Source organism: Prunus mume, linkage group LG1, assembly GCF_029339155.1.
Source record: "Prunus mume cultivar Tortuosa linkage group LG1, ASM2933915v1, whole genome shotgun sequence".
In the NCBI taxonomy this organism is placed as follows: Eukaryota; Viridiplantae; Streptophyta; class Magnoliopsida; order Rosales; family Rosaceae; genus Prunus; species Prunus mume.
In genome coordinates this window covers 4103022-4127475 of record NC_142698.1, presented here as the reverse complement: position 1 = coordinate 4127475, position 24454 = coordinate 4103022, and the positions used below count along the sequence as shown (strand labels likewise).

Sequence of the window (24454 nt, the reverse complement as noted above, 5' to 3'; positions counted from 1 at the left end):
ATTGTTCGGCACTCAACTTCGCTCGAATTACAGCTAGGGCTGAATTTGCATGTGAGCAGTTGTTCACCCGTGAGGAATATGCCTCGACTCGCCATACCACCAACGTTGATCCCATTTCTGAAATACAAGATGAAATAACGTGAACACATATACTACCACGTATTTGCACAATCACATTGGTATTTACACAACTAGTCAACCAAAGACATTACAAATTTTACAAAGTATATGCGCATAGGGATTATCGATCACAGCTTTAACATCATCAAAGCAATATGACATATTTTGTGCAAATACCTGTTAATGCAATGATTCTGTGAATTACAAGCACTAGCATGTGTTTTATTTATGGATCCAAACTCCAATCAATGGTTGATACATGAGTGAGTGTGAGTGCAATCTAGGCAAGTTCTCAGACTTCACACACATGACAATTATTGTCATTTCATACACAACACAAAATAAATAAATAAATAAATGAGAAAGATGGTGGAAGGAAGCAAAGCAAAGCATCTGCTCTGCTATCTGCTCGCTAAGCCATTGCCACATCCTTCTTTCTTTCTAGCTTTTTCTTCACCACCATAATCGCTCATAGATCAACATTTTTTCAAATGCTTTGCACTTTTATTCATGAGCTTATTATTATCTGTTCTCATTTTTAACAGGCAAATTTAGTAACAACGGAAATAATATTTATTTCAAAAATTATATATATTCTAGCTCCAGAGAGATAATCTGCACTCTGCACTGCTTCAAATGTGGAAGGTTTTGAGGGCCTCCTCCAATTCAACACCATTACCTTATTCATATCATTATTGACATGTTATTGACATGTTATTGACTTTATATTCATTCGTTTTTTAACATATACCCAAGCAAAAATTAACATGCAAGTGAAGCACAAAGAAGAGATGCCAAATCTAACAACATTCATGGTACAAATTGGGGAAAACGGTTACTCTAACCCTAAACTCAAATTCCATAAATTACTCACCAAATGCTGGTTATTGAACAATCGCAAGGTGTCTGTGTTGGGTCTTTGTGCGGCTTTGCTCCACAAATGGAACCTATCACTTCCAACGAATACGGCTTCTCTCCTTCCCTTCCACTGCTTCGTCTTTTTACTGTTTCAGAATCCACGCCTTTGCTCCTTCCACTCAAAATAAATACTTTTTCACGGTTTAGATAGTGGAGTTGCGTTCAACCGTCGTTGCCGTTGCCTTCAACCGCCGCTGTTGCCCGCTGCCTTCAACCGCTTCTCGAGCTTAGCGGTTTCTCTCACTATGAGTTTGAGATCAATGGGTTTTTTCTGCTCAAACTTCGAACTTGCCTCTCTTTTTTTTTTTTGTTGGGACCAACTTCATTGCTGGATATTAAATTCGGGTTTGGGTTCCTCACCTACCCGATTGCACAACTTTATCCCAATTCTCCCCAGCCCTTGGATTGATCCAATGACTATAAAGTGAACCCCTTATAACTTACCCCTTATAACTTACCCCTCATTATAGTCTGGCCGTTCAAAACTCAGAAATATATGAACATGGGGCCCGTGACACGCAATCTTTTTAGAGCCCAACCATGTGCATAGCACGTGCCAAGAGGTTTTAGATCGCCTTCCTCTTCCACCCTAAAACCCTCACTCTCAGACTCTCAGTGAACCTTCAAATTTTTTCTTCCCAACTCCCGAATCCAAATAATCACCATGAAATGATAGAACCCATTTCTCATTTCAGTCATTTCCACCCCAAAACCCTTTCGCCTAATCTTAACCCTAATTCTCATCCCACCCACCATGAGACCCATCTCTCCAAGAACCCTCTACCACTTCTCTTCCTCCTCGCTATCTCCTCCTCCTCCTTTTCTTCAGATTTCTCACTTTTCGACCTCTTCGTCAGCTCACCATTTTCACAGTCACTCTTCTTTCAGACGTCACGATGAGGAGGTTCGGAACGTGAGGATTTCGGTTTGGTGGGACTTTGAGAACTGCCATTTGCCGGCCGGCGTCAACGTGTTCAAGGTATCACATGCGATCACCACGGCTATCAGGACCAGTGGGATAAAGGGCCCCATTCAGATCACGGCTTTCGGGGACATGTTGCAGCTATCAAGGGCCAACCAGGAGGCCTTGTCGTCTACCGGGGTCAATCTTACTCACGTTCCTCACGGTTAGTCTCATTTTTCCTTTTGTGAATTATTTAATTACAACTTAAAAGTTACTGCAAATGAATTGAAGTTGGGAATTATGTGGTGCAGTGCTGAAATAAAGTAACCTATACTCATACGTGTACATCTGTAATTGTATCGTGTGAGTGCAAGTGGTGTGATAGGGGTTGATTAAGTGGAAGAATGCGTGAGAAAATTGTATATAAAGTAACTGCGTGACTGCAGTTGTGTATCTGGTCTTTCAAGGATGATAAGGTTATATACAGTATTATGAAAAAAAAAAAAAAAAAAAAAACATGTTATGGCTGCACAGAGTGACCAATCATAGCACTAAAGGAGAACGCAGTTAAGCAGTTAAAGGTGTAATTTTTTGAGGGTCCAGTGGCTGTCTATCATGGTATTAGAGCTCTAGTTAAAACTGTAGTCCCACTTTGTTAGTTTGGAAGGTGCAGTCTGAGGCTAAATCTTTATGTTTTTCTCTGTCTGCTTTTGTCTGCTTCTCCACATGTCCAACGGGGCTGCACTTTGTTAGCTTGCAAGTTGAAGGCTGAGGTCTCATCTTCAAAACTTGTGGTTGCACATTGGTTGCCTAGTCCCTAACAGCATAAGCGTTTAGAGTCTCTTGTTGGCTAACAAAAATGAGATAATCCACTTTGACTTATTTTGGTTGCTATAACTTGGATGAAAGAAATTTGTACCTCCAGCGAGGAAACAAACCAGTACATATAGATTCAATAGCATAAGATATATGTAATAGTAGCCTCTAGTGCTCTATGATTGGATCTTTTTCTTTTCTGGTTACAGGGAGGCCAAGCCCTAATAGAACAGCTACAGAAAATTATTCTTGGCCCAGTGCGGCCCTCTTTATCATCTTGCGATAATTCAAGCAGAGAGTGAGGAGGGGTTTCTAACACTATGTAGTTTTATCACTTTTATTTAACAGGTGGGGAGGTACACAAACATAGTACAGAAAATAGGACTTAATTGGGAAACCAAAATAACTATGAGTCCCTAAATTTATGAAATCAAAAGAACATTGAAGGAAAAAAGAAAAAATCTAGATATGGCTATCCGTCTAACAATGCATAAATGTAGCATTGACCTGGCATTGCTGCACAATTGGAGCAATAATTTTCTTTTTCCTTTTGATGCTCACATCACAATATGTAATAAAGTTAATAGATGTTCAAATTTAATCTCCCCTTTGTATGAATGAAGTGTTCAAGGCTTGTTTTCTCAAGGGTTCTCTCTCAAGTCCGCAAATGGGGACTTGGGTATTTGTACTTGCCAGTATGAAGAATAGCTATATTTAACCGTTGCAGATCTTGAGGTTGACTGTCTCTAATCATTGTAAACTTCATCCATTTATAGTTATAGCTATAAACATTCCAATAGTCAAATATCAAACATATTGTTAATTTTGAGATTGTCAACTAATACTAGTATTCTATTATTCATGAATTTGGTTAAGGGTCTGAAGTATATGACCTCTTTTAAGTGTTGCAACTATTGCCTTTGATCCGCATGCAACTCTTTTGGACAGTATGCTATACTATAATATGCTGAATATAAATCTAGGATCCTTGTACATGACGGATTATTTAATTTTTTGCTTTTATCTTTGAGCTCGTTTGTATTCAAAGTTAGTCATTGCTTGTTTATTGGAGAGAACATTTTAAGATATGTGACTTGCAATTGAAGTAAGGAAGAAAATTTCTCTCATGCTGTTGTTCTTAGTAAAGAAGGTGTTTTATCTACTAATAGTTTCAATAAAATTCCAGATATTGAATACAGGTCATGAGTACTTTTCCTTTCATATCTGATGACAAAAGTTTTATGCCAAACATATAAGTTTTTCACACATGGTTTTATGTCTGTCATCATTTTATGCAAGATGTCATACTGGTGGTAAATGCTTAATGTACCTTCTGAAGTAAAGTTCACTACTGGATTTGCTGTTCAAAATAAAATTTCAACGTGAAATGTGTTTAACATGGCATTCCCATGTATGTCTGTGCGCATAGACATACATTCAAGTATACAACTTTTTTCTTGTATCCTAACCATATTATATTGCACATGTTTTTGTTAGTGCAGGTGGAAAGAACAGTGCTGATAGGTCTCTTCTTGTAGATCTTATGCATTGGGTTTCTCAAAATCCCCCACCAGCACATCTTTTCTTAATTTCTGGTGACAGGGATTTTGCTACCATTTTGCACAGGTTAAGATTAAACAACTACAATATATTGCTAGCAAGTCCAGAAAATGCTCCTGGTGTCCTCTGTAGTGCTGCAAGTATCATGTGGCCATGGCATGCTTTGCTTACAGGTGAAAACCTCACTGGAAAGTATTTTAACCAACCACCTGATGGTCCCTATGGTTCTTGGTATGGCCATTACAAGGTGCCTCTTGAAGACCCATACTCAGTCATTGAGCAGCCAGCACGTTCACAGACTGAGAAGTTGTCTGAACCTGGTTCAGAATCTAAGCCTCGTCCAATTCCAAATACGGTCATGAAGCAAATTCGTCAGATATTGAACTCACATCCTAAAGGAATCTCCACTACAGACCTTCGCATGGAGCTTGGAAAATGTAATATGAGTTTAGATAGAGACTTCTATGGGTATAAAAAGTTTTCCCGCTTTCTTTTATCAATGCCCCATATTTTAAAGCTCCAATCAGTAGGTGATGGAAACTTTCTTGTACATGGTGGAAGCACAAAATCATCTGAACCATGTCAGTCCAATGTAGGTATGTCCACAGAGTCCAGTGGTGATAATGGAGGCTGGGATCTCAGTTTAGCTTCACAGTTAGATTATGAAGACAAATCTATTAATATGAGTACAAATGGAAAGTTGTCATCACCTACATCCCATGAACCAAATGTGGGAGACCCTATAGAATTGCAATTGCCTTTTTCCCCTAAGTCAGATGGGAAGTCACTATTGGCTCCTTCCCCTGAGAATGTGAAGTCTTCAGCAAAACCACATCTTTCTCCGCTTGATGAGAAGTCACTGTCTACTCCTTCCCCTGATAATGTGAAGGCTTCAGTGCCCATTGATGAGAAGTTTGTCGAAGTGGCTAAAAATTTAGATACTGAGCCTCATTTTCCTCCGGTGGTTGCACAAGATTCTGCATCTGAGGTGGGTTATTTTAAGAGGATTTGGAGAAAATGGTTTGGCTGTAGTGATAATGTTTCAGGGACTAGAAGTCATGACAGTCCGACTAGAAGTCATGACAGTCCGGAAAAACATTACACTTCTGATAATGTCACTGAGAAGGAAGACGATGACACCCCCCCAGTGAAACAGTGTACTTCTGTTGGTAACTCTAGACAAAGAAAAGACAAGGAAAAGTCTGTGGGATCAATGAGTCAGGTTGTTGATCAAGCACCTCCTACTTCATCTTCTTCATCCTATAATGAATCAGATAAGGACAACGAAACTGCGACAAGAACAAGTCGAGGGATTTTTGGTCAGATAGTAAACTGGTGTAAATTCCGGAGAAGTATCCCAAGCTCTGATAAATTTAGTGATCAATCCTGTGACAGACCAACCCTGATGAACACTCACTCTCAGGAACACATGCTCTTTTTGACGGATTCATTTTGGGGCGGCATGGAATCTTTCATGGACACACCTAAAGGATCAGTTATTGTTTCCAAATCGAGGACCAGGTTGCATTTACCGTTTTTATTCTCTTATTTTTTGTGAATTATGGAAACACATACACATGCCCAGTTCTACTCTTCACGTTTGTGTTTCTCTGTGTTATGGAATTCTTTTTATGATTAAAAAAAGTGATCCCAACTTCCTTTTTTTTTTCGTCACAGATAATTCTGTCCAACTCTAGAACTAGGGATTCTCTAAGTTGTTTCTTGATTTTTTGTCTGGCTCTTTAGGTCCTTAATTTTGTAATTTAATACATATATATGTTGCTGTATGTATGCATGCATGTGTGCGTACATTGGGTAATGTTCTCTTGCTAGATATCTGGCCTGTATTTTGTTAGACTGAAATCAAATTTCAAATTGTAAGTTTGGAAAGATAAAATTTCCTTATATGTATGTGTATGTATGAAAGTTCAACCCTTCAAAAGTCTTGGATGTATTATAATCCGTTGGAATGAAAATAACTGAGATAATTTCTTCAAATTAAAAATCAAGAAGGAAAAAAGGATCCATTCTGAATTTGTCCACAAGCCAGAAAATTTTGAAGTTGAGTTAAATGAATTGCTTCAAGGAGGTCCAATAGAATTTAATTATGGGTGTAGTCTTTCATTGAGGATACAAGGTTGATCAGTCCATTTCGAGATTGCAAAAAGTATGAGAAACCTGAAGTTAGGTTCTTTTAAACGCCCATATTGTTTTCAAATTACTTTTCACACTCCTGTAGTTTTAAACAGTTCTCAATGATCCTTGCTCATACTGAAGTTGATATTCAAATATCCGGTCATTGGTAACAGTTGAACCCAAATTGATTCTTTTGCTGATATTCTTTGATAGTATTGTTTAAACTTGATTTCATAGGAAGTTGCTATTAAACTTGTATCGTAATGTTATCCTTGTGTCTTCAATTGTTACAGGGAACATATGGCACTGAATCTTCAAAAGGAAGGACCTTTGTTTCTTAGATCTCTCCACAAAGGTGATCTCGTTCGCTTGGTAGATTTGTTAATGTCAGAAAAGAAATGGGTGGAAGAAAACCCCTCCCAGACGTCGCCATTCAAACTCACCCATTGTGATGGAAAGAGTTCTCTAGATCATTCTAATGTTACAAATAGGTTGAGATCCATCTTTTTGAATAAACCATCACTGCATGACATACAGAGATCACCAGAGCATGATGGAGAGGAAAAATGTCGGAATATTCCTCGTAGTGGAGTTTCACTACCTGCCATTAAAAAGAAACCCTCCGACAGTTGTAGAAGTGAGATAATAGCAGACTGTCAAAAGCTTGTAAATGAGATATTGAAAGAGTACCCAGAAGGATATAACATGGCCTTATTCCAAAAGTTGTTTCTTGATAGATACGGCTACCACCTTGATTTGCCTATGCTTGGTTATCAAAAGTTGGCATCCCTGTTGCAAACGATGCCTGGAGTTAAACTAGAGTCCTCTTACATCATTCCTGCTTGTAAGACTCCAAAAATGTTTGCTATGGACACTTCTATTCCCAATATCCAAAAACATACTCAGTCGTACAGTGGCTAATTCAGATAGTGAATTATCTGATGTGTCAAGCAAGGATGATGTTAGCGACTCGCCCTGGGAAGAGCTGGGCCCTGTCACCAACACATCGAACAAAAATGAAGTGGAAGTAGCATCAAGAAGGAAGGCAATAGGATCAAGAGGTTTTGATTATGAACCGTCCCTCTCAGATGACTTGTCAGATTCAGAAGGAGAGACTTCGCCATTAACTGAATCAGAAGGAGAAGGCGCGGCCAGAGTGAGCAAGGAAGATAGCTCCCTATTGCAGATCCTTGACTCGTGGTACAGCGGTAAGGATGGTGGAAGTAGCAAGGACATGTCAGAGAATTTTGAGGGGTTGGTTGATTCCACAAATGTTTCTAAGCTATCTGTTTCATCTGGAGTTGGCACCATGAGTGGTGCTTCTTTGGGAAACCATGCCCGGAAACAAAGACCTCAAAAGAACTACTCTTTTGTTCCAGACTCTGGTGATAACAAGGACAAGCTAATTGATGGCATACTAGGTAGCTTGAAGAAATCAAGTAAGCCAAGTATGAGGAGCTAGATGGTTTAAATAATTAAGAGCGAGAGCAAGTCAATGAAGCATTTATCTTCTACGTTTGGAATACTAGGAAATGTGGAACTTGAGCACTTATAAGCAAGGTCTAAAATATCGAGAGTTTTGGAAATATCGATGGTCTAAAAACACGGATGTATTGATGGAAATATCGAGGAAATATCGATATCGATAAAAATTGAATAAAAATCACTGAAATTGTGAGAAAAACTTGGAAATTTTTATTGTAACTTTAGAGGATGTTTATTTAGTCAATTGTCTATTATTTTATCACAAAAAATTAGAATAAAATGCATGGCATGGTGGGTTTGAGTGATTTAAGTTGATTATGTAGCGACTTGACAAATACTGTCTTTAGAAAATATGTAGTAATTAATGAAAGAAAATTAAACACACCATAATTTTTTTATTAAACACACCATAATTTTTTAGTTATAATAATTTACTACAATATATTACATATGATAATATATATGAGCTTAGAAAAAAAAAAACAAAAATAAAATATATGAGTAATTTAGTACCACATAGAAAGAATTCGTTAAAACTTAGTATCACATATAATGAACAATATTAAAACTCAATAATGAATAATAATACAACTTCATAATATATAACCAAAAACAAAAAAATACAACTTCATAATAAAATAATAAATAACATTAAACATATGCCTAAATTTATCATTAGGGATTTTTTTTTTTAAATGGAAATTTATCCTAGATAATATTAGCTTGTATAAATTTTAAAGACCATATAAATATTACACATCGTAGCTTTATTAACAAACTTGTCTGCAGCATGTTGGATAAAGCTTAGTAGGAGGATTGAGAGAGAGGGATTCGAGTCCCCTTGGGCGCAAAACTGTCATTTTTCAACAATTTTCATTTATTTTTCAGTTTCATATCGCGATAATATCGATATTTAAGACTTTGCTTATAAGTGATGTAATCCTGGTCATGCATCATGTTTTTGAGCAGTGGCGGAGCCAAGATTTTATGTGTGGAGGGGCCAATATATTAGGGTTTAAGGTTGATTTCTTTCCCAGTGTTAAGCTTGTAAATAAATAAATAACCGATTATCTTTAATTTCATATTTTCTTAAATATACTTGTGAAAGAAAGATTTGATTGGCTGTTTCTTTTAATTTTTATTAATTATGTTGGTAGAATCTAGGAGTAACTTTGCCATATTGCTAAGGAAAGAGTCTTTTAGTTGGAGGGGGAAATGTAAATCCCTCTTTCTTTTCAGGGAGTTTCACTAAAACACACAAAATAGAGGTTGAAATTATAAAAAAACTCAAGCACTATTTAAACATATAAACACACCCAAAACCCATCATTACACACACTCAAAACCCATTTATAAACACACCCAAAAAGTTGACTTTGGAGTTTATTTTGGTTGTGTTTCTATGTTTAAATAGTGCTTGGGTTTTTTTATAAATACATGTCTAGGATTGGGTTTATTTATAAATTCGTATTCTTTTTATTGTGGGGGGCCACAAGCATTAATTTAATATATATATTGTCCTAACTTGTACAATGCAAAGGCAATATATATGTTATTTCAGAATTTTGGGAGGGCCAAGGCCCTTGCAGGCCTAAGCACATGTAATAACCCAAACCCAAAATTAATATTTAATTATTAATTTATTTGAGAAAAAGACAAAAATACCCCTAGAATATTTTATTAGTTTAAAAGTTGACTTTTTGACCGGCAAGGAATTTTGGGATTTTAGTTGTACCGTTGTGTAGAGCGCGACGAAACGAGTTCGTAGACATGTAGTGGACTCAAATCGGAATTGTAACGAAGGAGTTACGATTAAAAGAAGTTCAGTGGTATAACCGTAAATATTTTGAAGTTCAGATTTTATAAACCCAGATTTTTCTGGTTTTCGGCAGAGGACGAGCCGACTTTGGGAGCTGTTTTCTCTCAGCTCCGACCTCCGATTCAGGCAAGACCAGTGCCAGACGAACCACCAAACATCCCTCTTCCAACTTCAGCCCTTCGCCGCCTCTATCTGCCGCCATAGTCGCCGGAAACAGCCTCGAAACAGGCCATGTTCGACAGTTTTTTTGTAAACTTTCGCCGGCTCGTTCTCCGTCATCCGGCCACCATTTCCGGTGATCCAGGTATGGAAACTCATCTATTTCTCGAGCCCTAGCTGCTGGTTGGGTAGGATTTCAGAAATTTCTAGCGTAGATAACTCGATCTTGGATCCAAAGTTTAGCCGAATTTCGGGTTGAGATTCCGGCCACTTCCGGCTAGTTTTTGGGGTAGGTCCAAGAACAAAAGTGGCTCCAAATAGGATTTTTTTACCTAGGATACGAGTCTTGAGCCGAGATGTTGAGATTTTTCCGGTGAAGCGTTATCGCTTTAGGCACCATTTGCCGGCGTGTGGGCGGCACGTGAGCAGAGGGTGGAGACCACAGTCGTCCTAGAATGATCTCCTAGTCCTCACCAGCACGTGGGATTTTGCGGATCTTAATTTGGATATCGTTTGAACCACGAACGGATCTCGCCTACTGTACGATTTCGGGTTCAATACGTTTGAACCGTTGGATCGTAGTTAATTCCAAGTATGTTAATCTAGACTTTCCCAGGATCGTATGGTATTTGGATCGTAAAACGGAGTCCTGGATACTCCAGAAATATCAGCCCTAGAGTAAGGTTTATAGTAAAACAAACCGATTCATGTGTCCGGACAGAGAAAAGAACTACGTGTGGCTTGATCCCTCGAAAGGCGTACGAGGATTATCGGTGCAGCCACGAATCGAGTCCTCGCTTTGTTATTCTTGTTTTGAGGACATTTTAGTCATTTACGACCCACGTTTGTGTCGGTTTTAAGCGAGTTTGACCCGGATTCCAAAGTGGAAATTGGGTCAGTCGTTTCAATTGGTATCGAGCATTAGGTTAACTTCCTGTAGACACTGCATTACTTATGCATCCGTATTTTCAGAATTTGGACAATTATTAGGTTGTTTTTTTCCAATTGTTATTTCAATTGTTATTTTATTATGTTATTTTATTTTACTGCATTGGTGTGACTGAGAAAACAGATATCCAGAAGGATTTGAAAAATTTGTTGAGGTTGAAAAACTTGTTATACATGTTATTATATGCTTATATGTCGAGAACTGAGGTTTAGCAAGATCAGTATTTAATTATCGGTTTATTCATCACCTTTATATTTGTTCATGTGATTAATTGTGTTGTAAGGGTATAAATTTTTTTATTGGAATGATATGCTCAGCAGAGAGTAAGGTGGTTAACCAACTAGCTAAGTAATTGATGCATAGATTCAGGGGTTGAAAAGGAAGAAATTTAATTTTTGGTTTTCATCAGATTTTGGTGTGTGTGTATATATATATATGGATATATTTTATGTTCAGTGGAAAACCAGTTTATTGAAAGTTTATGTAAATAACATATTATGGTTTTCAAACCCACCATAGGATACCCCCAGTTGCCTTGAGACAGTTATTTTGCTCCACGAGTTGAGGGACGCTGAGCAGTGCGGTGCAGTGTCTGATCGATTATTTTGCCCCACGAGTTCGGGGCGCTGACCGTGTGGTGCCAATTTGCGGCTCGGATTGAGAGGTGTCTCCGAGACCTGCCGATTGGATCAGCCGACTACGGTCCCCGAATCTTGGCGATTTGCGGCTCGGGTTGACTTTGTGTCACCGAGACCTGCCAGGAATTGATTATCGAATGTGACGGATCAGATATGGGGGTATGCCTAGGTGGAGAGAATTTAAGTTTTGAGATACTTTTAAACTAAATTAAGGATTTTATACAGTTACCACTATTTGCTTCAGTATCACAATTGTTTTACAAGCACTATATATATATATATATACACATATATGTTTATTTATAAATCTTAAGTGAGGTCGATATAAAGATATTCAGAGCTTGCCTATTTTCTCTTAATCCAGTTTGTTTTAATTTATCTATGACTTTAATTGTTATTATTGGATATGATATTAAATATGTTGCCTTACGAATCTTACAGTTATCCGGACCGTGGGAGCTAGAATTGCAGATCGAGTTGACCGGATGTCTCCGAGTCCAGCCGAATTACGAACATGATGAGTTATACATTCAGTATTTTTCAGTAGAATTATTATTTGATAAGTCATGCATGAATAAGAATGCACAAGTTAGCATGTTGAATTGCCAGAGTATCTTCGTTGATCAAGAAGTTGAGATGAATTTTATTAGCAGATTGATTTATTTGAATTGTTGTGGCCTGAGGCCAAAATATTATGTTGCTTGATTATTTGGATATGATTTAATGCATCCTGGCAGATGAGTTATATAAATATATATCCTTATTTTACAGGCCGAATATTTTTGGGAATGCTCAGTTTACAGAGGAAGCTCTGCGAATTTTCGGTAGAAGTCGCACTTGCATTTCAGTTAATTACAATTAAGAAGGGCAAATTAGTCTTTTGTGCCCAACATTAGCCAGTGTCGGATACTCAGAGGGAAAAAGGGTTTTAGTGATCATCAGATTAAGGGCAACATGAGTTTTAAGTCTATCAGAAATTCAGTAAATTAGCAGATCTTTTCAGAGTTTTATATTTCCTTAAGCCAGCTCAGGTATTCAGATATAAATGTGTGGCCCTCAGATTTTATTGATTACCCTATAGATACAGTTATTGAGATGCAAGTAGTGAGTACAGTACTAGAGGGACAGACTTGAGAACCCCGGGTAACAGATGTAGGCTTAGTACCCATCACTCGAAAAGGTGAGGGTAGACAGATATAAATAGGTTGCTCTCGGATTTTATTATTTGAATTATAGATGCAGATACTCAGACTTATAGTTGCAAACGAGTAGCAGTTGTGGGTCCAGTACCCTCACTCCCCTCCGTTAGAGGGAAAGTAAATTTTGAGGACGAAATTTTTGTAAGGAGGGTAGATTGTAATAACCCAAACCCAAAATTAATATTTAATTATTAATTTATTTGAGAAAAAGACAAAAATACCCCTAGAATATTTTATTAGTTTAAAAGTTGACTTTTTGACCAGGAAGGAATTTGGGGATTTTAGTTGTACTGTTGTGTAGAGCGCGACGAAACGAGTTCGTAGACATGTAGTGGACTCAAATCGGAATTTTAACGAAGGAGTTACGATCAAAAGAAGTTCAGTGGCATAACCGTAAATATTTTGAAGTTCAGATTTTATAAACCCAGATTTTTCTGGTTTTCGGCAGAGGACAAGCCGACTTTGGGAGCTGTTTTCTCTCAGCTCCGACCTCCGATTCAGGCAAGACCAGTGCCAGACGAACCAACAAACATCCCTCTTCCAACTTCAGCCCTTCGCCGCCTCTATCTGCCGCCATAGTCTCCGGAAACAGCCGCGAAACAGGCCATGTTCGACAGTTTTTTTGTAAACTTTCGCCGGCTCGTTCTCCCTCATCCGGCCACCATTTCCGGTGATCCAGGTATGGAAACTCATCTATTTCTCGAGCCCTAGCTTCTGGTTGGGTAGGATTTCAGAAATTTCTAGCGTAGATAACTCGATCTTGGATCCAAAGTTTAGCCGAATTTCGGGTTGAGATTCCGGCCACTTCCGGCCAGTTTTTGGGGTAGGTCCAAGAACAAAAGTGGCTCCAAATAGGGTGTTTTACCTAGGATAGGAGTCTTGAGCCGAGATGTTGAGATTTTTCCGGCGAAGCGTTATCGCTTTAGGCACCACGCGCTGCCGGCGCGTGGGCGGCACATGAGCAGTAGGGTGGAGACCACAGTCAGTCCTAGAATGATCTCCTAGTCCTCACGAGCGCGTGGGATTTTGTGGATCTTAATTCGGATATCGTTTGAACCCCGAACGGATCTCGCCTACTATACGATTTCCGGGTTCAATACGTTTGAACCGTTGGATCGTAGTTTATTCCAAGTATGTTAATCTAGACTTTCCCAGGATCGTATGGTATTTGATAGATCGTAAAACGGAGTCCCGGATACTCCAGAAATGTCAGCCCTAGAGTAAGGTTCTACAGATAAAACAAACCAGTTATAGGTCCGGACAGAGGAAAGAACTACGTGTGGCTTGATCCTCGAGAAAGGGTGCGTAGGCGCCTCTGATTATCAGGTGTAGCCACGAATCGAGTCCCTCGGTTGTATTCTGTTTTCAGGACATTTTAGTCATTCGACCCACGTTTACAGTGTCGATTTTAAGCAGTTTCGACCGGATTCCAAAGTGGAAATTGGGTCAGTCGTTCAGCACACCTCATCCTGTTTTTGAGATTAGGTTTCATTTACGGATTTGATTTTTGTAAAAGGTGGAGCTAGGATGAAACATGGTTTTAAAATAAACATCTCTTATAAAAATAGCTCCAAAATCATACAACTTTACAATTAAAACCATGTTTCATCTTCTTTTTATTATTTTTTTTCACACATCGGGCGCGGTGTTTTCACCGAGTAACCACTGCTCAATAGGGACATGAGACCTTACTATAGTAGAATGATATAACTAAATTAAGTGACATGCAATCACATAACCAAAATATCACATTATTAATAATAATGCATGAACGAATGCTCTTCATCTACTCTTGTTAATTCATATAACTGGACAAGCATACCTGCACGTCCCATACCATGCTTATACCACTTGGTCCCGAATGCCCATTTATATGAACTAACACTGATTTCAATCATCCCGTAATTCCCCTTTTGTTAGTCATCTTGTCTATCTCCCTTTCGCCAGTCCCGAATCACCCAATGAAAACCATGTGCACTGTGGGATCCCTGAGACCTGGTGTTTGCAAAGAGTTAGACTCAACTACCCAAAAGAATATTTCCATTACCCTATTTTCCATCATTATTTTCTCAATCCAACAACTCCAACCATGACATGATATAATTATGCCAACATTATTCAAATAGTTCACAATAAGTAAATAACCTATCAAGAACATTATACAATATCACACATAATATAGAGCTCATGAAATTTAATTAGAACAATCCCCGTAAAAGCCTCCAAGAAATCCCTACCTTGTTTCCAAAGGTAGCTCCAAGTTAAGAAAACACAAGCTAAGTCCTATACCTCCTCCAAGAATTTCATCCTCTCTCTCTCTCTCTCTCTCTCTCTCTCTCTCTCTCTCTCTCTCTCTCTCTCACGTTGCATGATATCTCTTCCTTATTAACACTCCTATTTATAGTTGATGAGATGACGGTAACAAAGGCCATTATCTTATCTAAAAAGATAACTTGGTTGCTACTCTTTTATATAAGCTGATATGTGTCAATGCCAGGAGATATATTTCCAAATGCTATGCCACCTATTGAACTTATAAACCCCTCCTCAAGCTAAGATAAAGCCTAGTCACCAAATTGTAAGCATGAGCTGTCCAAATGCATGGTAATGCATCAACTAATTTAAAGGAAAAAAACCACCTCCAGCATACTAATTTAAATATATATAACTAAATAGGCATCAAAATATTTATTCTTCATATATTTTTAAAAATATGGGTCTTCACAATCTACCCTCCTTAAAAGAAATTTCGTCCTCGAAATTTACTAACACTTAATTAAGAAAATCTACTCCTAAAGATCTTTGTCATTAACTTTTTTAAATTCGAACCTATATGCTCACAATCTTGTGCCATAGTTCCCAAGGTTGTCAATCCCTATGCTCTGATACCATTCATCACGCCCGGATCCGGGGGTCGGTGAAAATCCGTGCCCGGTGCGTGAAAAAAAAAAACTAAAATAAAATAAAAGATTTATTTATTTATTTATTATGGGAATCATTTGGTTACCGCCCTTTGAAATAAACTTCTCTTATAAAAATAGATCCAAAATCGATGAATCCTTTACTATAAATAAAGCTCTATCACTTTCATCTAATTCAGCCTCAATTGGTTTAGTCCTTTTCTTGCCCACTAATTCATCTGAAAAATTAAACAAGGTGAGGGGTGAGCAACCACAGCTCAGTAGGGACATGAGACATTACCACAATAGATTAATATAACTAAATTAAGTAACATACAATCATACAACCAAATATCACATTATTAATAATAATGCATGAACAAATGCTCTTCATCTACTCCTGTTAATTCATATAACTGGACAAGCAGACCTGCACATCCCATACCATGCTTATACCACTTGGTCCTGAATGCCCATTTATATGAACTAACACCCATCTCAATCATCCCATAATTCCCCTTTTGTTAGTCATATTGTCTAACTCCCTTTCGCCAGTCCCGAATCACCCAATAAAAATCATGTGCACTGTGGGATCCCTAAGACCTGTTACCTTCCAAGAGTTGGACTCAACTACACAAAAGACTATTTCCATTACTCTCTTTTCCAACAACTCCGACTAATTTCCATGACATGATATGATTATGCCTTTCACATATCTCATGTATCTCACGACAATGTAACTATTTAAAGCATCACCAATGTATCTCGTTAATTCATATAACTGGACAACCAGACCTGCACGTCTCATACCATGCTTATACCACTTGGTCCCGAATACCCATTTATATGAACTAACACCCATTTCAATCATCCCATAACTCCCCTTTTGTTAGTCATCTTTTCTAACTCCTTTTCGCCAGTCCTGAATCACCCAATAAAAATCATCTGCATTATGGGATCCCTGAGACGTGGTACCAAACAAGAGTTAGACTCAACTACACAGAAGACTATTTCCATTACCCTCTTTTCCAACAACTCTGACCAATTTCCATGACATGATATAATTATACCTTTCACATATCCCGTGTATCTCGAAGAGAAGAGAAAAGTATGTTTCCAGAGCAACTAAAATTTAGTTGCGTACCAGTCAAAACAACAGAGTTAACTGAAAACCTTGGAAAGCTTTACGTTCGAGAGATAGTAAGATTACATGGGATTCCTATTTCAATTGTTTCAGATCGAGATTCCAAGTTTACTTCCAAATTTTGGGGAAGTTTACAGAAAGCATTGGGTGCGCAACTAAATTTTAGTAATGCTTTTCATCCCCAAACTAATGGACAGTCAGAGAGAACCATTCAAATTTTAGAGGACATGTTAAGAGCATGTATTCTAAATTTTGGGGGAAGTTGGGAAGATCATTTGGTGTTGGTAGAATTCGCCTACAACAATAGCTATCAATCTAGCATTCAAATGGCACCTTATGAAGCCTTATATGGAAGACCTTGTTGGTCACCTGTATGTTGGACTGAAGTAGGAGAAACTATATTGTTAGGACTTGATTTGGTACAACAGACAACTCAAAAGGTTAAACTTATCATGCAACATGAGAGAGAGAGAGAGAGAGAGAATGTTCATATAAATGGGCATTCAGGACCAAGTGGTATAAGCATGGTATGGGATGTACAGGTCTGCTTGTCCAGCTATATGAATTAACGGGAGTAGATCAAGAGCATTTGTTCATGCATTATTATTAATAATGTGATATTTTGGTTGTGTGATTGCATGTCACTTAATTTAGTTATATCAATCTACTATGGTAAGGTCTCATAACCCTACTGAGCAATGGTTGCTCATCCTTCACCCTGTTTAATTTTTCAGATGAATTAGTGGGCAAGACAAGGACTAAACCAGTTGAGGCTGAATTAGATGAGAGTAATAGAGCTTTATTTATTCATTGTAAAGTTGTAACATTTTGGAGCTATTTTTATAAGAGAAGGGGTTCGGTGGAAATCTCGCACCTGGTGCGTGAGAAAATAAAAACTAAAATAAAATAAAATAAAAAGAAGATGAAACATGGTTTTAAATTAAACTTCTCTTATAAAAATAGAACCAAAATCTTACAACTTTACAGTGAATAAAGCTCTATCACTTTCATCTAATTCAGCCTCAATTGGTTTAGTCATTTTCTTGCCCACTAACTCATTCTATCAAAAACTTTATTAAACAATTGCTTGCTAGAAGATGTGTCAATAAGACGAAAACTTAAAGTTCCATCTCCTGCTCACATGACGTAACCAATTTGTAAAGCTATACCAACTTTCTTGCTAGAATTGCAAGGTGTTTCCAAAATTTTCCATCACATTCACAAACTCAGTCTCCTACTCTTTTTCTTACTTCTCTCTACCACTATTTCGTTCTCGTTTTCTTCTTTTGCACTTGTTGTGCAACTTAATGTCCTATCCTATATATACACAAGGAACAAGTCGGCAAGAAGTGATTTCCGACTGGATGGTTTATTGGCGGTTGACACAAACTGACTGTCCAAGTAATAGTATCAATGTAGTTGCAGATAAGGAAGAATTTTTTTGTGACTCTTCCAATCCCTCTAACTAACGCCTAAAAGTATATAAGCCACGTTTGAGCCATGTCGTAAGCCCTATCTAACGACAATGGAACCCAAAAGAAGAAAAAAATTCCAACAATTTCAGCAGCGCCGGTCCCGCGGTTTTTCGTTTCGTTCCTTTTGGTGCCCGATTAATTAGAGGCGAGCTCCTCGGGGTGGCGTAGGACGAGGGCGGAAGCAATTCAAGAGGGCTGGAGCGCGCGCATGCAACGCAAATCGGGCAAACCGCATATCCGGTCCGGCCTCGAAATTAGGCCCATGAGCGATCGATTTGAAGGGAACGGCGCCACGAGTAAAACTCATTGCGCTGCCATGACTTATGGGCTTTTTCGGGCATCCGACATCGTTTACTAGCGCGAAATTCAGTTTTTGTAAACTTGGTCATTTTCCCATTTGAATTCCGTTGTTAATCCCGGGATTCTCTAGGAGTGTTCAACCCGATTTAGGGCTTAGGGGTGGGTGTCGTGGGAAAACAAAGGCGGCCAGATGAATAAGACGACGGAAAGCAAACGCCCACGACAATTGAAACGTCAAAAAGGCAAAAAGAGGGGATGCAACACGAGGACTTCAGGAGGTCACCCATCCTAGTACTACTCTCGCCCAAACTCGCTTAACTTCGGAGTTCTGATGGGATCCGGTCCATGTGAGTTGGTATGATCTCATCCGTTAGCTTATAACGCCTAAAACTATATAAGCCACGTTTGAGCCATGTCGTAAGCCCTACCTAACGACAATGGAACCCAAAAGAAGAAAAAAATTCCAATAATTTCAGCGTGCCGGTCCGTGGTTTTTGGTTTCGTTCCTTTCCGGTGCCCGATTAATTGGAGTCGAGCTCCTCGGGGTGGCGTAGGGACGAGGGCGGAAGCAATTCAAGAGGGCTGGGCGGCAGCGCTGTAACGCAAATCGAGCAAACCGCATATCAGGGTCGGCCTCGAATTAGGCCCATGAACAATCGATTTGAAGGGAACAACGCCACGAGTAAAACTCATTGCGCTGCCATGACTTATGGGCTTTTTCGGGCATCCGACATCGTTTACTAGCGCGAAATTCAGTTTTTGTAAGCTCGGTCATTTTCCCATTTGAATTCCGTTGTTAATCCCGGGATTCTCTAGGAGTGTTCAACCCGATTTAGGGCTTAGGGGTAGGTGTCGTGGGAAAACAAAGGCGGCGGATGAATAAGGCGACGAAAGCAAGCGCCCACAACAATTGAAGCGTCAAAAGGCAAAAAGAGGGGATGCAACACGAGGACTTCCCGGAGGTCACCCATCCTAGTACTACTCTCACCCAAACTCGCTTAACTTCGGAGTTCTGATGGGATCCGGTGCATGTGAGTTGGTATGATCGCATCCGTTAGCTTATAACGCCTAAAAGTATATAAGCCGCGTTTGAGCCATGTCGTAAGCCCTACCTAACGACAATGGAACCCAAAAGAAGAAAAAAAATTCCAATAATTTCAGCAGCGCCGGTCCCGGTTTTTCGTTTTCATTCCTTTCCGGTGCCCGATTAATTGGAGGCGAGCTCCTCGGGGTGGCGTAGGACGAGGCGGAAGCAATTCAAGAGGGTGGGCGGCGCGCGTGCAACGGCAAATCGACCAAACCGCATATCCGGTCGGCCTCGAATTAGGCCCATGAGCGATCGATTTGAAGGAACGGCGCCACGAGTAAAACTCATGGCGTTGCCATGTCTTATGGGCTTTTTGGGCATCCGACATCGTTTACTAGCGCGAAATTCGTTTTTGTAAGCTCGGTCATTTTCCCATTTGAATTCCGTTGTTAATCCCGGGATTCTCTAGGAGTGTTCAACCCGATTTAGGGTTTAGGGGTGGGTGTCGTGGGAAAACAAAGGCGGCGGATGAATAAGGCGACGGAAAGCAAGCGCCCACGACAATTGAAAGCGTCAAAAGGCAAAAGAGGGGATGCAACACGAGGACTTCAGGAGGTCACCCATCCTAGTACTACTCTCGCCCAAACTAGCGTAACCGGAGTTCGATGGGATCCGGTGCATGTGAGTTGGAGGCAAGCTCCTCGGGGTGGCGTAGGGACAGAGGGCGGAAGCAATTCAAGAGGAGCTGGAGCGGCGCGTGCAATGGTAAATCGGGCAAACCGCATATCGGGGTCCGGCCTCGAGTAGGCCCTTGAGCGATCGATTCGAAGGAGCGGCGCCACGAGCAAAACACATTGCGTTGCAATGACCTATGGGCTTTTTCGGGCATCCGACATCGTTTACTAGCGCGAAATTCAGTTTTTGTAAACTTTGTTACTTTCCCATTTGAATTCCGTTGTTAATCCCGGGATTCTCTAGGAGTGTTCAACCCGATTTAGGGCCTAGGGGTCGCGGAAAACGAAGGCAGCCGGATGAATAAGGCGACGAAAGCAAGCGCCCACGACGATTGAAGCGTCTTAAAGACAAAAGAAGGGATGCAACACGAGGACTTCCCAGGAGGTCACCCATCCTTGTACTACTCTCTCCCAAAACTCACTTAACCGGAGTTACGATGGGATCCGGTGCATGTGAGTTGGTATGATTGCATCCGTTTTTGGGCATCCGACATCGTTCTACGCGAAATTCATTTTGTAAACTTGGTCATTTTCCCATTTGAATTCCGTTGTTAATCCGGGATTCTCTAGGAGTGTTCAACCGATTTAGGGCTTGGGGTCGGGAAAGCGAAGGCAGCGGATGAATAAGGCGACGAAAGCAAGCGCCCACGACGATTGAAGCGTCAAAAGACAAAAGAAGGGATGCAACGCGAGGACTTCCCAGGAGGTCACCCATCCTAGTACTACTCTCGCCCAAACTTGCTTAACCGGAGTTCTGCTGGGATCCGGTGCATGTGAGTTGGTATGGTCGCATCGTTTGCTTATAACGCCTAAAATAATATAAGCCACGCTTGAGCCATGTCGTAAGCCCTACCTAACGACAATGGAAACCAAAAGAAAAAAATAGAAATTCCAATAATTTCAGCCGGTCCCGATCTTTTCGTTTCGTTCCTTCCGGTGCCCGATTAATTGGAGGCGACCTCCTCGGTGTGGCGTAGGGACGAGGCGGAAGCAATTCAAGAGGAGCTGGAGCGAGCGCGTGCAACGGCAAATCGGGCAAACCGCATATCGGGTCGGCCTCGAATTAGGCCCATGAGCGATCGATTCGAAGGAACGGCGCCACGAGTAAAACTCATCGCGTTGCCACGACCTATGGGCTTTTAAGGGCATCCGACACCGTTTACTAACGAAATTCAGTTTTGTAAACTTGGTCGTTTTCCCATTTGAATTCCATTGTTAATCCCGGGATTCTCTAGGAGTGTTCAACCCGATTTGGGGCTTAGGGTCATGGGAAAACGAAGGCAGCCGGATGAATAAGGCGACGAAAGCAACGCCCACGACGATTGAAGCGTCAAAAAGACAAAAGAAGGATGCAACACGAGGACTTCCCAGGAGGTCACCCATCCTAGTACTACTCTCGCCCAAACTCACTTAACTTCGGAGTTTGATGGGATCCGGTGCATGTGAGTTGGTATGATCACATCCATTAGCTTATAACGCCTAAAACTATATAAGCCATGTCGTAAGCCCTACCTAACGACAACGGGAACCAAAAGAAAAAATACATAAAAATTCCAATAATTTCAGCGCGCCGGTCCCGCGGATTTTTCGTTTCGTTCCTTTCCGGTGCCCGATTAATTGGAGGCGAGCTCCTCGGGGTGGCGTAGGACGAGGGCGGAAGCAATTCAAGAGGAGCTGGAGCGACGCGCGTGTAACGGCGAATCGGGCAAACCGCATATCGGGTCCGGCCTCGAGTAGGCCCTGACGATCGATTTGAAGGGCGGCGCCACGAGCAAAACTCATCGCGTTGCCATGACCTATGGGCTTTTTCGGGCATCCGGCATCGTTTACTAGCGCGAAATTCAGTTTTTGTAAACTTTGTCATTTTCCCATTTGAATTCCGTTGTTAATCCCGGGATTCTCTAGATTTAGGGTCGTGGGAAAGCGAAGGCAGCGGATGAATAAGAGGATGAAAGCAAACGCCCACGACAATTGAAAGCGTCAAAAAGACAAAAAGAAGGTATGCAACACGAGGACTTCCCAGGAGGTCACCCATCCTAGTACTACTCTCGCCCAAACTCGCTTAACTTCGGAGTTCTGATGGGATCCGGTGCATGTGAGTTGGTATGATCGCATCCGTTAGCTTATAACGCCTAAAACTATATAAGCCATGTCGTAAGCCCTACCTAACGACAACGGGAACCAAAAGAAGAAAATAAATAAAAATTCCAATAATTTCAGCGCTCGGTCCATGGATTTTTCGTTTCGTTCCTTTCGGTGCCCGATTAATTGGAGGCGAGCTCCTCGGGGTGGTGTAGGGAGAGGCGGAAGCAATTCAAGAGGAGCTGGGCGGCAGCGCGTGCAACGGCGAATCGGGCAAACCGCATATCGGGTCCGCCTCGAATTAGGCCCTGAGCGATCGATTTGAAGGAAGCGGTGCCACGAGCAAAACTCATCGCGTTGCCATGACCTATGGGCTTTTTCGGGCATCCGGCATCGTTTACTAGCGCGAAATTCAGTTTTTGTAAACTTTGTCATTTTCCCATTTGAATTCCGTTGTTAATCCCGGGATTCTCTAGGAGTGTTCAACCCGATTTAGGGCTTAGGGGCCGTGGGAAAACGAAGGCAGCAGATGAATGACGACAGAAAGCAAACGCCCACGACAATTGAAAGCGTCAAAAAGACAAAAGAAGGGATGCAACACGAGGACTTCCCAGGAGGTCACCCATCCTAGTACTACTCTCGCCCAAACTCGCTTAACTTCGGAGTTCTGATGGGATCCGGTGCATGTGAGTTGGTATGATCGCATCCGTTAGCTTATAACGCCTAAAACTATATAAGCCATGTCGTAAGCCCTACCTAACGACAACGGGAACCAAAAGAAGAAAATAAATAAAAATTCCAATAATTTCAGCAGCGCGCCGGTCCCGCGGATTTTTCGTTTTGTTCCTCTTCGGTGCCCGATTAATTGGAGGCGAGCTCCTCGGGGTGGCGTGAGGGCGGAAGCAATTCAAGAGGAGCTGGGCGGCGCGTGCAACGGCGAATCGGGCAAACCGCATATCGGGTCGGCCTCGATTAGGCCCTGACGATCGATTTGAAGGAACGGCGCCACGAGCAAAACTCATCGCGTTGCCATGACCTATGGGCTTTTTCGGGCATCCGACATCGTTTACTAGCGCGAAATTCGCAGTTTTTGTAAACTTTGTCATTTTCCCATTTGAATTCCGTTGTTAATCCCGGGATTCTCTAGGAGTGTTCAACCCGATTTAGGGCTTAGGGGGTGGGAAAACGAAGGCAGCAGATGAATAAGGCGACGAAAGCAAACGCCCACGACAATTGAAAGCGTCAAAAAGACAAAAAGAAGGGATGCAACACGAGGACTTCCCAGGAGGTCACCCATCCTAGTACTACTCTCGCCCAAACTCGCTTAACTTCGGAGTTCGATGGGATCCGGTGCATGTGAGTTGGTATGATCGCATCCGTTAGCTTATAACGCCTAAAACTATATAAGCCATGTCGTAAGCCCTACCTAACGACAACGGGAACCAAAAGAAGAAAATAAATAAAAATTCCAATAATTTCAGCAGCGCGCCGGTCCATGATTTTTCGTTTCGTTCCTTTCCGGTGCCCGATTAATTGGAGGCGAGCTCCTCGGGGTGGCGTAGGGAGAGGCGGAAGCAATTCAAGAGGAGCTGGAGCGACACGCGTGCAACGGCGAATCGCGCAAACCGCATATCGGGTCGGCCTCGAGTAGGCCTGACGATCGATTTGAAGGGAACGGCGCCACGAGCAAAACTCATCGCGTTGCCATGACCTATGGGCTTTTTCGGGCATCCGCATCGTTTACTAGCGCGAAATTCAGTTTTTGTAAACTTTGTCATTTTCCCATTTGAATTCCGTTGTTAATCCCGGGATTCTCTAGGAGTGTTCAACCCGATTTAGGGCTTAGGGGCCGTGGGAAAACGAAGGCAGCAGATGAATAAGGACGACGAAAGCAAACGCCCACGACAATTGAAACGTCAAAAAGACAAAAAGAAGGGATGCAACACGAGGACTTCCCAGGAGGTCACCCATCCTAGTACTACTCTCGCCCAAACTCGCTTAACTTCGGAGTTCTGATGGGATCCGGTGCATGTGAGTTGGTATGATCGCATCCGTTAGCTTATAACGCCTAAAACTATATAAGCCATGT

At 41.0% G+C, this 24454-nt stretch overlaps 1 protein-coding gene, 6 non-coding genes and 3 pseudogenes across 7 annotated transcripts; 1 reads left to right on the top strand and 9 right to left on the bottom strand.

Annotated features, from left to right (window-relative positions):
- The first annotated feature begins 1615 nt into the window (after window positions 1-1615).
- LOC103332268 (uncharacterized) lies at window positions 1616-8255 on the top strand. Its single transcript, XM_008234993.2, is given in 4 exon segments — window positions 1616-2165; window positions 4261-5839; window positions 6748-7356; window positions 7358-8255. Coding segments are annotated over 4 exon segments (3120 nt in total). The 5' UTR covers window positions 1616-1792; the 3' UTR covers window positions 7917-8255.
- Window positions 8256-18774: 10519 nt separating this feature from the next.
- Window positions 18775-18891, bottom strand: LOC148920771 (5S ribosomal RNA; annotated as a pseudogene).
- A 566-nt stretch (window positions 18892-19457) lies between these two features.
- On the bottom strand, window positions 19458-19575 carry LOC148920770 (5S ribosomal RNA). Its single transcript, XR_016123490.1, has one exon. It is a non-coding gene; the product is annotated as a 5S ribosomal RNA (ribosomal RNA).
- A 1065-nt stretch (window positions 19576-20640) lies between these two features.
- LOC148920769 (5S ribosomal RNA) lies at window positions 20641-20758 on the bottom strand (annotated as a pseudogene).
- A 203-nt stretch (window positions 20759-20961) lies between these two features.
- Window positions 20962-21078, bottom strand: LOC148920768 (5S ribosomal RNA; annotated as a pseudogene).
- A 551-nt stretch (window positions 21079-21629) lies between these two features.
- LOC148920767 (5S ribosomal RNA) lies at window positions 21630-21747 on the bottom strand. Its single transcript, XR_016123491.1, has one exon. It is a non-coding gene; the product is annotated as a 5S ribosomal RNA (ribosomal RNA).
- A 534-nt stretch (window positions 21748-22281) lies between these two features.
- Window positions 22282-22400, bottom strand: LOC148920766 (5S ribosomal RNA). The gene has a single exon (XR_016123482.1). It is a non-coding gene; the product is annotated as a 5S ribosomal RNA (ribosomal RNA).
- A 554-nt stretch (window positions 22401-22954) lies between these two features.
- Window positions 22955-23073, bottom strand: LOC148920765 (5S ribosomal RNA). The gene has a single exon (XR_016123480.1). It is a non-coding gene; the product is annotated as a 5S ribosomal RNA (ribosomal RNA).
- A 552-nt stretch (window positions 23074-23625) lies between these two features.
- LOC148920764 (5S ribosomal RNA) lies at window positions 23626-23743 on the bottom strand. The gene has a single exon (XR_016123486.1). It is a non-coding gene; the product is annotated as a 5S ribosomal RNA (ribosomal RNA).
- Window positions 23744-24299: 556 nt separating this feature from the next.
- On the bottom strand, window positions 24300-24418 carry LOC148920763 (5S ribosomal RNA). Its single transcript, XR_016123479.1, has one exon. It is a non-coding gene; the product is annotated as a 5S ribosomal RNA (ribosomal RNA).
- Window positions 24419-24454: the final 36 nt, after the last annotated feature.